Source organism: Lissotriton vulgaris, chromosome 2_1 (assembly GCF_964263255.1).
Source record: "Lissotriton vulgaris chromosome 2_1, aLisVul1.2, whole genome shotgun sequence".
In the NCBI taxonomy this organism is placed as follows: Eukaryota; Metazoa; Chordata; class Amphibia; order Caudata; family Salamandridae; genus Lissotriton; species Lissotriton vulgaris.
Window position 1 is genome coordinate 1,719,577,487 of NC_141687.1, and position 14,659 is coordinate 1,719,592,145.

At 45.1% G+C, this 14,659-nt stretch overlaps 1 protein-coding gene across 2 annotated transcripts in view; it reads right to left on the reverse strand.

Moving 5' to 3' along the window:
• SYT8 (synaptotagmin 8) overlaps positions 1–14,659 on the reverse strand; it is a 210,212-nt gene that overhangs the window by 141,115 nt on the left and 54,438 nt on the right. The window contains exon 1 of one of the 2 annotated variants that reach the window (XM_086957720.1): positions 230–454. The exons of the other annotated variant lie outside the window; for it this stretch is intronic. Coding sequence (XP_086813846.1) covers positions 230–255 — 26 coding nt within the window. The 5' untranslated portion in view covers positions 256–454. Of the gene's footprint in view, positions 1–229; positions 455–14,659 lie in introns of those variants that run through there. 2 annotated transcript variants of the gene reach the window in all.

Here is a 14,659-nt window from a genome sequence, read left to right on the forward strand (position 1 = left end):
AATGTGGCAACCTCAAGTAACTCAAAGGACTTATATTAGCTGATGGTGGCCTGTGGTGAACGGTGGGGTGCACACTTTATCTAGAGTTGGGTGGGGTGTTGATGTCAGCCCCTGGCCACTGGTATGTTGAAAATGAGGTGGGACTGCTCGGTGGCGAGGGGATCGGGAGGTGTCTGGCTGCTCCTTGTCGCCCCTCACATGCCCTTGAAGAAGAAGGCCCATGACTTACCTCCGAGTGAGCTCCCGGGGCGTCATTCTCTGCTCTCGGCTGGACGCGCTGCGCTCGCCTGTACCAGCGCCGTGGGCAGGAGGGCACAGAGTCAGCGGCGGAAGGAAGTCACATCCTTTCCTCCTTCGAATACCAGCGTTCCTGGCAGCTGAGGCAGTGGAGAGAGGATGCGAGAGGGCCGGGGACGCGCAGGGACGAGGGCTGTTCAACTCATTCTTTTTAGGCAACAACCTTCCATGGTAGTGCTGTATTGGACGAGGGCGAATAATGCTCGAAGGTAGACCCCTGCACAGCTCTCAGCCCACTCACGCTGGCCGGCAAAAGGCCTCTTCTATTTCAGCACAGACACCACACACAGGTCTGCCCTGCTGCAGACACGCTGTATGCCAGTACTGAACCCACACCGCTCCGGCGAAGCACCCCATTCCTCGCTCAGCAGTCCCTGCTCTTCTAGCTCTGAGATACCGAGAGCTGGGGCCAGGCCCTCTGTCTGTCCGATCTCTCCAGTGCTGAGACAGAAGAGGGTCGGACCCTCCGGCGAGTCCTGAAAAGTAGCACACGGTTTACAGGGGCCCAGCTTGGTCAGTATGATTGGGAGGGGGGTGGACACTTCAGATTTCCCAACAATCACGATGGCATAGCTTCTAAAAATACTTTATAACAGAAGCAGGACACGAGGCGGGGAGGGGGGTGGGGGGGCTTAAGAGTCACTGGAAAGAGAGAGCAAACTGTGGATTGAAAAACACAACAGTTTTCAAACTAACCAAGGTATAAGGCACAAAAGAGAGAAAGAGAGAGAGAGTGTGTGTGTTTTTGTCAGTGTGGGCATGTAAAATCCAGGGTGAAAATCCGACAGACACCTCACCATACCCGACTGAAAGCACCAGTACCCAACTATTTATTACAGAACACATTTTAGCAGGGTCTACACCCAAACCTCCGAAGCTACGCCCCTGACAGTTTACATATGTACAATTAAAGATACAATGCGCCTCGTTGCTGCAGCAGCTAATGTTGCTTCAGCAGTGAGACAATTTGAGCTCTGTGGACTATCCTCCTCCCACCCAATCCTTCAGGCCCCTGCTATTCCAGTGCTGGGACCCACTCCATCCTGCGTAACGCACAGCAATCCTGGATTGCACCATTCTCTGTTACCCTAGTACTGAGACACTACAGTGCGTCCATGCCACCTACCTCCGCAACCCGATGGCAAACCTCCCCCTTAGTTTTTTTCGTGCTCTGTGCCTGCTTCTTTGTGAGGTGGCTCCACTACAGGTTATTCGCCATCTGTTCGGCCCAAGCTGTCCTCAAATCACGCTATTTATTCTTCCATTTCACCTCAGAAGACGCAACAGTCCCGCCTCCATGTACAGCTGCTCTTAGTTACACTTTGTCATCCATCCTCGTGGGTGGACATTTCACAAGGCCTCAAAGCCATTTGTGCACAAACCAGCCCACCCCTCCAAGGTACACACGGATCCAGAGAGGTCAGCATCCGTGTAGGACACGCACAGGTACAGGATTGCTGGACTATTGCCCTACCCCTTGCAGAGGTGTCTTCCTCCTAGCCTAACCTAACCTCCATGAGCTATTCCATAACTTCTGGTGGCAGACTACAGCTCCAAATCTTTGTAATTACTCTTCGTACGCCACAACGGTGGACTTGTAAGAGCAGTTTCATCAGATATTGTTCCAAGTTTCCCATTAAACGTAATACATTTTTTAAGTCTACCTTGAAGTCTCAACCAAAAAACTGTAATTCGGAACATTTTTGATGAATCTTTCATCGAAGACATTGTGGACTGGAGGCAGGAAAACAAAAATGAAGTTTTAGAGGTGTATGATACAGTCTGAATACAAAGCAGTCTAGCCAGTGTCTTACACTGCCACTTTCAGCCTCTTATTACATACCATCAGCAGTTCTGGTTCTTCTAAATGAAGTGCTACATTTTCCCATTTACTTTGTATTATCATCTTCAAAACTGTTCCAAAGGATAAAATATTGATTGTAAATCTCCCTTTGACACAGTGTAATTTAATTAGTCTAATTTCTAATAGTTCCTCTATTGGTTTGGTTCAACCAGTATTTTATTTGTACCTATTGAAAAGAAGGTCCCAAATTGAGGAGACCTTAATTCTTTCTGTAGGTCCTGTGAGTTCATGTGCCCCCAAAGACTTCCCAGAATCCTTATCCCATTCTACTGCCATTTTTGAGTACCAGCTATCAACGCTCTCAGAATTATTGGATTATTCCATAAACGTGTATATTTATCATATCGCCAAACAAGTAATATTCTGGCAATTTGTCAAAAGATTTTTACAACGTTAATGAGAACAAAAAGCTAGATTGATCATATTTAAATTCAAATCCATGCCAGAGATTTGTAACAACCATTTCCTTAACTATACAATTATCTGTATTGCCGACCTACTCAAAACTGATTAACCTGCATATATAGCTCAAAGAGGTGCTACAATAATATTTCTCCATGTCCGAGAACTCCAAACATCCACGGAACAGAATACATATACGTTTTTTTTCTACCTGCACGTCTTTTTCCTGTTGCTCATTTAAACCTAATTATATCTGAATTAATAATATTAAAAATGTATTCGATGGGAAGCATGGAAAAGTCTGAAAAAACAAGCTTTGCCATTTTTACTAAGTTACTCATACCAACCAAGTTGTTTATTCAAAATTTTTAATTGAGGTCTTATTAGTGTGACTAACAGTACGTAATCCAAATCATACAATTTGTCAATGCTTGAATTTATACAAATACTCAAGAACAGTTGTTTCAACCAGAGAAAAAAGAGTAACAGGATTGGAAGATTCACAATTGAAACCTGCAGCCTTTCTGCGTACACACTGATCTCTGTAATGTGCTAACTAGCCAAGTAACTATCAGCCTGATTCATCAACAACCCGTTTTGCGAGTCTATAGTAGCGATTCATAAGGAATCGCTATTACAGGCTCGCAAAACGGGATTCATGTAGGAATCGCAAAAAAATATGCGATTCCTACATATTCCTTATTTGCGATTAGCAAATTGCTAAATGCAAATAAGGAATAACTCCCCATTCATTCCTATGGGCCAAAAGGCCCATAGGAAAGAATGGGGAGTATTCCTTATTTGCGATTAGCAATTTGCTAATCGCAAATAAGATAGCGATTTAAAGGGTGCCAGGGGTGTCCAAAGGACACCATGCAGCACCCCTTAAATGCAAATTTAAACAGGTGTTGCGCACACACATGTCCAAAGGACATGTGTGTGTGCAACATGCAACTTAGAAAAATGCTTTTAAAAGCATTTTTCTAAGTTTTCGCTATTTACCACGAGGTTTGACCTCGCGGTAAATAGCGGGCCGAAATTGCGAATTCGCAATTTAATAATGGATGATGAATTGCATTTAAGGAATCTCAAATAGAGATTCCTTAAATGTAATTCCTCGTAAAATAGCGAAATCGCTATTATCGATTTTTGCATTTGGGATGATGAATCCCAAATGCAAAAATCGCACTCGCAAAGGGCCAGATTCTCAGAATCTGGCCCTTTGCGAGCGCAAATCAGCTTGATGAATCTGCCTCCCCGCTACCAGCGGGTATTGTTTGGTATTTAACAGCTACCGAAAGGTAAAATGCTGAGCAGACTCAGGCCAGTAGGAATTTGTGACTTGCTGATGTTTCTACATCTCAGCAACTGGTGCAGATTTTGATAAGAATATATTGGGCAGGTCCTACCAGATGGTAAGGCCTAACCTCAGGTAGGGTTGCTCCAGCCCTACCTGTAAGCGAGGGCATTTTGAAAGGGAGTGAAATGTCCATGGGCAAAAGGATGGTTAGAAAGCCAGAGGGCACTTGTACTCTGACACAGTCTGGGGTTCGGAATCATGGAACTCTATTACTAGCATTCTACCAGGCCCCAGAGGGAACCCTGACTGCAGGCATACATTATGCGTTTGATATCACTGAGGGTGCTTGCAGATAGACTGTTCTGCTGTCCACACTCATGGTACATGCAAGGCTCACAAGGACAGCAGCATCTCTCCCTTCTTGCTAGGTCATCTTTGATGTCTATGTCCACCAACCAAGCCATGCACTTTGGAGCGACTGGTTACAGTATTCAATCAGATGGCTTTTTTTATATCTCGCAACACTAGGTATATCCTGGTGGTGAAGGACGGTAATTAGAGAAAAATGACCTGCACAACTCGAGAAAGCTTCATGGTGTGTGTTTCATTTGTTACTTTTATTTTTTTTAAACAAACTCCCACTTTGGGAGTTGATTTTCAGAAAAAAGAAAACTTTAGCAAAGTTTGAGGGCCGACCATAATCTTTGATGGGGCCATACATCAAACTTTTCTTGCATTGATAGTAACCTCTCAATGTATAGATATCTTCCGCGGGCCGGCGGACATCTCTAAACTTGCCGGGCTCAATAAAGGAAGGGTGGAACATGTACAGTCCTCCTCCAGTAATATATGACGTTACAACGCAAACAATTACAAAACGCACGCTTTTACAACATGGTTTTTACATTGCATGCCATTACAACACATTTCTTTAAACTACCATTACAACACATTCCATTACAACGCATACCATTACAATGCATACTACTTTTAGTGCAACAGAAGGGTAAGTGTTGGATAGTGCAGGGGGAAAAATTACTATTTACACTACAGTGAGTGCAAGAGTAGGGAAAGTTTTGGATAGCGTAGGGGTAAAAATTACTATTCCCACTCCAGGGAGTGCAACAGCAGGGAAAGTAATGGATAGCGTATGGGTAAAAATTACTATTCCCATCTACCCCAAAACCCATACCAACCGTAAAACTTAAAAAGCTCTATTACTTACCTTATAATGCATTGTAATGGTATGCGTTGGAATGGTATGCGTTGTAATGGCATGCATTGTAGTGACATGTGTTGTGGTGACATGCGCTGTAATGGCATGCAATGTAATCCCAAAACCGGTGGTTAAAAATCTAGGAGTTCGCATAGATCAAAAACGAACAGGAGCACACCACCATTACGGCCGGGGCTTGCTTCCACACACTTAGTCACCTATGAAGAGCTTTCCCTTTCTTACCATCCTCCACGCGGAAAACTTTGATCCAGACATTAGTGCTAAGTAACCCTGGGCGTAGTTCGCGAAGTAGCGCTACGCGTAGCACTACGCAAACTGCGTAGTACCCTGTTCACGATGACTGCACAGTGCTGGATGCTAGTCCGCACTGTGCAATCATTGAAAACGACATCGAGCACATTGCAAACTGTCTTTTACTGCCGCTCGAGTAGATTTTAACTCGAGCTGCAGCCTTCTCAACGCGGACTGGTAGTTTCTCATCGCGAGCATTCGCAAGCATACGTGACCATTCGCAAGGAGAAATCTGACCTCCGCGTGTTGAGTATCTCACCGGGAGGATTATTTTCCATGCTCTCGATCGGCAACTTGATGTTGCTGATCGCGAACGAGGAAAAAGTCTCGCCGGGATGTCATTTTGCTTGCTCGCGGTCGCCAACTTGACGTTGAGGACCGCAAGTGAAAAATGACAGCTGCACTACGCTACGCGTGTTTGCACTGTGCTACATGCAGTTCGCGTAGTGCGAAGTAGCGCAAACTTCGCAAACTATGCAAGCGTAGCATAGTGCTTTGCCCAGGGTTACTGCTAAGCCGTCTGGACTAATGCAATGCTCTGCTGATTTCAGCCAAAGAAGTTTCCTTAAATAAATTGCAGGTTGATTAGAACACTGTGGCCTGCCTGGTTGCCAATGCCCCCCCTAGAACAGCTTCTCTTCCCTTACTTCAAAAGCTCCACTGGCTCCGGTTTGGAAGAGGATTACATTCAAGATCTGCTGCATTGCTTACAAATCTTTAAACTACCTTGGTCCTAGCTATCAGACAAATTCGTCAGATACCAGCCATCCAGGTCCCTCCGGTCAGGGTCCGAAGCACTTCTGCACATCTCACACGTTAAAGCTTGCATGTGTGGCACAGCTTTCTTCCATCTTATTCCCCTTTATTGGAACCAACTTCCTATCCACCTACGCCTATGTACTAACCTCCTGGTATTTAGAAAGCTGCTGAAAGCCCTATTGTTCTGAGTTGTCCCACCCTAGTTGGTTACAGCAGTCATAGCGCACAACACCACTGATGGGGTGACTTGGGCGCTTTATAAATCAAATCAAGGCAGTTGCGTTGTAACAGTTGCGTTGTAAGAGTAGTGCAATGTGATGACTGCGTTGTAATGGAGGTTTCCCTTCTCCACCCAGTATGCCTTTACTCCGTCTGCCATACCCTGAATCAGGCCCTCTGTCTAGTGTGGCACAGTGGTTGAAAAAATATGGTTCAGAATGCCACCCCAAGTGACTGCCTGTGGTTAGTCTGTCACTTTTTGGGTGTCTCATTGGCAGTAGTATGCTTGGAAACTTGATACTGGCACATCTTTCCAAGCCTACCTCAAACATTCCCCTGAAGCTATGCCCTTGCATACTCCTACTCCCCCAATGTTGTCTTTGTACCTCACTCCCCGGGCTTTATTTGGTTATTGTTGCTGCCATGGAAGTCACACCTCATTGAGTTCTTCCAAGGATCAAATACTCCATCCTTAATAACCCCTCTCAGTGACCATAATGAAGACCTTTCGTCTATAGCATGTGGTAAAACACTCAAGAATTTCTCTACGTGTAATGGACCTCTGAGCTTTACAGCTGGACCCTGCGCTCTAAGTGACCAATAGACTATTCCCATGTGCAAAACCATGGATGCACAGTTTGCACACCAATGGATTTGTGAATGAGAATACAATTTGCAATGGGAAGTATGTACTAATAGGTTTCATCACAAGTTGTTTTGTAAAACTGTTACAAAACGACCTGCCTAAAAGATATTAATTGATCAGGTCGTACTTTGCGACTCCTTGCGAATGACAGTCAATGCTGGCATAAAGGCCTGCAAGGGAACGGGCACCTCCGCCCCTGCAGTGCTTTACAAAAAGGGAAATTTTTTATTTTTAAGTTGCCTATGTCCATTAAAGCTACAGCTGCTGCTTTAAAAAGAATTTCGCCCGTGTGGGAAGAGATGGTGGAGTGAGAGAGCAGGCAATGCTACTCTGAACTACTGCCTGCTCTCTTTAATGACGTGATTTGTAAAGGGGAAGGTGTACCACACCTTCCCCTTTGTGAATCATTTACCACCCGCCTGAGGGCCAGTGACTTGTCCATTGTTTGCAACTGCAGTCTAAATCCAAGCATACATCCTTTCCAAAAAGCAACTAGGAGGGGGATGCCCTTTTCATGCCACCTATTTGTGATTTAGAAAGGATTGAAAATGCTCTTTTGTGATAGGGAAATCATTTTCCGACTTGTAAAAGGGCTTTAGTGCATCAGGAAACGGCACTTTGGAGTCGAAAACCCTATAACGCTGAGAATCATATGGTTTGTGACTACAAAAACGATTTGTATATCTTGGCCTGTTCAGCTAGTGACTGCTCGAGCTGCATTGCCCCGCTACCGCTCGTTTAACTTTTTTGTGGACTCAACAGTATCTCCTGTGCTTCCACGCATGCTCTTATAGCCCCCACTATGGGCACCATATGTACTGTATTGCACCTGGATTTATATAGCATTATTATCTCCAAAGAGACTTCGAATCACTTCACATACACATGTAATGATGAGAATGAACCTCATTCCTGGGTCAGTATGTGCTTGGATAATGCTTTCAGAGAGGAGCAGTTATTCTCTGTTGAATTACAGTCACCTAGTACTTATTTTGTTTAAAAAAAATACAAAAAAAGAGTCGATGGTTTCTAAGTTTTCTTTAGGAGCTTATCACCGGAGCTGCCAGCATCTTTGTTCCACCACCCTAAAATTCCTGTCTGTTTATTCAGTCTTGCATATCCTTTTTCCATCAGTTTTCTTCCTTTGTTGCCGTCTTCCTATCGCCCTCTTCCTCCTTCTTTTTCCTTTTTCTGCCTTCCACTCTATTGCTCAGGGTTAAAGTCTGATGATAAAAAGTAAGTCCCAATCCCCAAATATGCGTGCTAGTGGCCATCCCCTTCAGCCGCCAGCACAAATTAAGACCTGGAGGGAGGACTATATGCGGCCAGGGCCAGGAACACTCACTGACCAGGCTTTTAGTGTAGGGTTAATCGACAATCGTTCTTTAACTGATGCACCAGCAATGCGTGGATCAATCTAAACCGCAATCTATAGAGACTGCTTGCTTTTAGTGAGGGCATCCAACCAGTCCCAGCCACAGATGGATCTTAGCTAAGCTACACAGCTCTGTGGCTAAAATGTTTTAGTTGGCTTAGAAAATATTTAGACATTCCTGCCTTTGTTGTCTGGAGAGATGCAGCAATGGCCCACACATAATATGGCAGGCCTGACTAAAGTGTGCTGCAAAAGAAAGGCACATTATACAACCAACGACAGAAATTATAAAGCAAAGTCTACGATTAAAATAATTTTGGTAAAAGTTCTGTGGCACTGTCACCTGCTATTACGGCATGGTAACACACCTTGATACAAAAGGGAAAGCAATGCTACTGAAAATACAAAGGTTTCTTCAGGAAAAAATAAACACATTCAGCAGATACTGTTAAAAATTATATTTACTGACATTTATTGATTTGTTTTGAAGGAAGCAGGGGGCCATTGTGTTAGTGGTGTTAGTGATGCTGCCATTCCTACTTGCCAGAGTAGCATCCTGTGAGCAAGATAGCTCTTACATTAAAAGTCATGTTTCTTGGCAAAACTATTCGTTTGTGTTGCCCTAATACCGCAGTCAATAACTTGTAAGAGGACACGTATGCTTTCCTAAGGGTCTTGCATGGCACTACACCTCGTGCAGCTTCATTTTTAGGTCTCGTAGCGAATACACAGCGCGTAAGCGCTGTGTCTTGCCAGAGATCTTTTGTTACTGACTCTGCTTTCCAGGAGACAGCATCTGGCCACGCGCATTGCCTCTTCAAGGAGGCGATTTCCGCGGGCCACGCGCTCGCGAACGCGCTCAGCTGCTGTCTCCTGGGAAGCAGCAACACCACACACGCATGCGCAGAAACAGAGACACACACACACACACACACACACAAGCGCTTATGCACGCACGCACCCACACATACAGAGAACACACCCCCGCCGTCGCATACACACACACACACACACACACACACACACCCACACACACACGTGCACGGAGCGCCCGCCCACTTACCGCCACTCCGGAGTTCAGACGCCACCGCGGGGCTCTCCCCGCGTCACCAGCAGTGCTTCTCTCTTCCTCCTCAATCGGATCTATTGGCATGTATGTAGTTGTTACTTTTTTTTATCGAAAAACGGGGCAAAAGGCCGCCCGCCTTCCTATTCGGAGGCATGACAGCTTCCCTGGCGGCGTTAGTGTTTAGAAGTAAGATAGTTTGGGTTTTCTCCACTGTGTGGCGGCGGCGGCGGCGCTCTGCCGCACGCACCTTACTCCTGAGGAAAAGTCTTGCCACGCGATTGTAGACAGAAATGAAGACTACAATATTGTGTACTGGCGACTGTTAATTACTTCCGGGTATTTGGACGGTGGAGGGTTGTCGCTGTTTGAGTGGGCCGGCGTTTCCGTTGCTACTTAATTTTTGTAACCAATCGTTTGCTTCAGAACCCTTAAGGTCCGCCCAGTATCGCTATTGCGTCTGTCAATCTCTTTATACTGGCTTTTGATTGACTCTGCTTGCTGCCTTTCACTCACTGAATTCTGTTACTGTCTAAACATGAATTGTTACCGGTTGGGAATCGGAAGTGGGAATTTTAAGTCTCACGGCGGGAGGTAAGATATAAGCTTGCCCGATTCGGACGTGTTAGAGATTTCGTAGTTATTTGTTGATGGTGCTATAAAAGGAAGCCACATAAGAAATTATTAGAAAAAACTGATTGATTTGAGTGGCTGAGCGGCAAAAGTATTTTTTTGTTAGATTGATCTTTTAATCTGTATCCAAGTACATACTACTTAAGTCCTAAACTTTTCTTTTAGTAGTCGTTGCTTTCAATTGAATACACTGACGTCACATAGGACGAGGACTCTAGTTTGCGACAGCTGTTAAACGAAAACCCTGGATCAGAGTACAAGCGTCCTTGGTGACATGGAGTCATCAGTATTCTTAATGTAGCCTGACACTACAAGTGAAGCTCCCTCTTTTGTAGGTTAGGTTGAGTCCTCATTAGCACCGTGCGGAATTTCACATTTTATTGGGAAAACCAGATTTTGCCCTCGGCTCCAATAATTTTTTATACTTTCACTGCCATGACACCATTGATGTGAAATGTGGCACTTCCCTTACATTTGGTTCTTTATACTCCCAAATATTGTTTAAACTTGAACAATCTGGTGTTCGTGGTTATATAGGTAGATAAGCATGGATTTGTGGAATCCGGTTTAGGTAGCGTTGTTGTATTTTAAGGGCTTCAGTGCCTCGTCCGGGATAGTAAGCGCTATAAAAATATCCTTTACATTTACATTATTAAGCTGCATGCAGGTTTTAATTGCATTATTTGTGTCCTGCTAAGTAGGACACACGACTCCATGCTATATATAGCAAATAGAGGCACACACTTGCAAAATAGCTACCAAGTTTTCAGATTGCTATGTGTGACATTTCCATAATTTCAGTGTAATTATGACTGACACTTTCTCGTGAGCAAAATCAAGCAATGAAGGCGAAGGAATCATAAATATTAACACATTACACCCATTTGAGCAAAGAAAAAATGTCACCTTAGAGTAACTGTTTTAATCTGACGCACACTGTACAACTTGCACTTACTGACTGCAGGCAGTTGCCTGATCGCGCTCCGCCAAGGAATTTAATTGACACACATGCTCGGCCATGGGAGGCTTGGTACACTCCACACTGTCTCACTACTTACTTCTTCTTTTGAGAAATCTACGTGCCATCTTTCTCTGTGCCTTGTGGCTATGCACCCCATTGCAAAGAAGTGCTAAGTCACTGCAAGAGGGACATGGCCGGTAGCAGCCCCAATCGTAGCACAACAACTGTTCCAGGCTCTGAGTGGCCCGATGGTGAGCGTAGCCATGACTGTTGCAGAGGACCAGGGTCATCCTCTGCCACACACAACATTTGCTAGTGTGCAGCAGTAAATGGCTGCAGAACCAACCAGACACAAGCTGCCAAGCTCTGGTGTGCACTTTCTTCTTCGGCCAATAAAGCTCTGTTTAATGCAGGGCAATTCCATCACGCCACCTGCGATAAGCGGCCGTCCCGCCCCACGGAAAGTTTCGATTTCGCTAACATTTGGTTTACATGTTTTGCCATTGGAATCCGTCTTGTGTTCCTGTGCTGTTGGCAAAGTGATGTATTTATCATGGCAGGCAGAGTGCATAATATCATGCCTTTCCAGCCATTACTGTCGAATTTCAGTGGATTTGCGTGTTTGAGCAAGGACCATAATTCCATGACGGACTGCTTGCAGATGATTTCTAGAGATTTTTTTTTTTTTTTTAAATAGTTTACTTTATTGTCATCCTCTGCCACACACAACATTTGCTAGTGTGCGGCAGTAAATGGCTGCAGAACCAACCAGACACAAGCTGCCAAGCTCTGCTGTACACTTTCTTCTTCGGCCATTAACAGCTCTGTTTAATGCAGGGCAATTCCATCACGCGACCTGCGATAAGCGGCCTAACTCTCCTGTGCACTGCCAAAGGGCATATTCAGCATGCATTAGCCAAAGGACCTAGCAACCAACCTGCCACCATCTGCCAACATGTGTTGAACACAGCAGAAGTCAGTGCACAGTATTGGTTGGCCACCCCGGCAGCCTTGAGTAAGCCAGACCCAGTGTCCAATATGCCTGCGACCAACCCATCACTGGTTGCCCTTTGGCTATTCACAGGTCCCCACCCCCTAATCTTTTTTAATTTGAAATTTATTTTCAGCACAATATGGTTCCTATTTTACAGCCCAGAAAACAAAGGGCACAACACGAAATCACGATTTTATTGCAGCAAACCTGTTTTTTTTTAGCTTTTTCTTTTCCATGCCTCTGTGTGCCCCTCATGCACACAGCCACCTCTCATGGTACCTCTCCCTCCCTCCATGGCTGGGAATCCCCCCCCCCCGCCCGCTCACCACTGCATGAAAATAAAAATTGCATTTTATAAAATCAAATATAAAACTAGCAGAAAAAAACGGATCTACACAATGAAAGCACACTTTGAGTAAAGAATTACTTTCATACCACGTAAATCCATTCAGCATGTCTTTTGCTGTAAGCCAAGCAAATATGGACTAAAATGGAAAAATGCACCTCCCCGCCCCTCAAATTTCCCCCCCGTACGCATCGTCACAAAATTGGCATGTCGTTGCAAAGCTGATTATGCCCAATGACTGCCAATTTTTGGGCAATATAGCCAGAAGTCAAAATTTATAGGCAAATCAAAGAATGCCTTTTCAAAGGAAAGTGTGCCTGAACACACACAAGTCATTAACAACAACAGAGGCTGTCCAATACCCCTGAACCAGAGACAGTTAATAGTAACACCTAACAAGAGGTTCAGGTACGCAGTTTGTAAAATAATTAATGCAACACATTGTCATATACAATGCCAATAACTCAAACTTGAATGCTGCGAGACCTATTGCATTGCAAATGCTTGTTATAACTGTTAAGGCATTTAAGCTAGAAAGAAATCATTTGTGGTTATAAACTGCAAATAAAGCAGCAGATGGTGAATTATGTGGCATGTGCAGGAAATCTATATTTAAATGAAACATGCAATAGCCACGAAATCACAATTCCAGTGGCAGTGGTAGAATTGCGATCCTCTACGTTCTCAAATTTGGAAATGTCATCGTGCCTGGAAGCCAGACAGTGGTGACGTGAGACATAGCAGAGGGTAAGACAATCTTAGGCCTTCAACCCCTTACACATTTACACAAAGTAAACCTTTCAAACCCCCAAAGAGAGACACCCTTTTTAGGTCTCGCAGAGAGACCTATTGCAGTCAAACCAGAAAGCGGAGTTCACGATGCGGATTTGTAGAAGTCCACGTGCTCGTGAACGCACTTCTATCCCCCTGCCTTGCTCTTCAAAGGCTCCCCTTACCATTTTTGCTCCTACCTCACCGCCCACTGCTTCACACTTAACGGCCGCCAGGCCGTGACTCGCATTTCTGCCCAGCCCCCCTCCCAGCGCTGCCTTGTTTTCACGGCCGGCCTCCGACCCCACCCTGTCATTGCTTGTTAATTGCACGCTTTCACTTTTAACAATAGCGGCCGTCTCCATACCACCCAGTCCCGCCCTCCCAAGCTTCCATGTTGCTTCCGGACTATAGCGTTAAATGAGCAATGCATGTTTGTTTTTACAGTGCTTGCTTTTTTTTTTAGTTTCAGCGCATTACAGTGTGCTTTTACTCTTAACAATAGTGGCATTTCCCATCCTGCCCGGTCCCGCCCTCCAAACCTTCACGGACTCTTCGATCACTTCCTTGCAGTCTGCCTGCTGAAGTTTCACGCCGTGTGCCAAGCGCTTTGTTTTTTTGTAGAACTTGGCCTTCGGCTTCTGGTACCTCATGGCCCTTATGGCCGATTCCTACTCTGATGTTTTCTGCCACACATGGGCATGGCACAATTTCATTTTAGCAGCCGCGAACCTTCAGTTTCTGTTTTTCCAGCATTGCAGCTTGCTCCTCTTTGTGTCCCATGTCATTCCGCTCCAGCGTCCATGCTTGTGGTTCCCTGATCTTTGGTGTGTCTCACTGTTTCTTGGGTCACTTTATATCACTGTCCCAGCATTAGTGCTCTCTCCTTACCCCCTCTCTCTGTTGGTGTCTCATTGAATCTGTGTGCCACACCATTTGTTGTCTGAGCATCGGCATCAAAGGGTCCGCTCCCACGCCCCATCAGGACCCACCCCCCCCACCTCCGCAACCCTCCCTCGGTGTCACCTCCCATTTGCAATGCAATCGCGGGCCGCAGCACTCGTGCTTCAGCTGTAAACATCTCAAGTTGCAGCTCGGTGCCGCGATTGCATTCAAATGCTTGTTTCATGTACTTCCTTTCATGTTCCTATTCTTTTTCCCCTTCACGCAACTTTTCCCTTTCTTCTTTCTTCACCTCTCGTCATCATCTTTCCTTCCCTCATAGTTCATTCCTTTTCTCCCCTTTCCTTCCCTTCTGAGTTGTTGCTTCTCCTCTCATCCTTTCCCTCTGTTTATGAACATCTAATCTCTTCTTTCCCTCTCTCTCATTTTCCTGTTCCCCTGTGACCTTTCTCTTCTTCCTTCTTCAAGATCATTTCTCCTTTCTTTTCCCCTTAATTCTGCTGTCCTTCTGAACCCCTTCGTCTTTCCACTCGCTCTCTTCCTATTGTCTTTCCTTTAGCTCTCTTTTCTCTTTCCTGTCTCTCTCTCGCTCCTT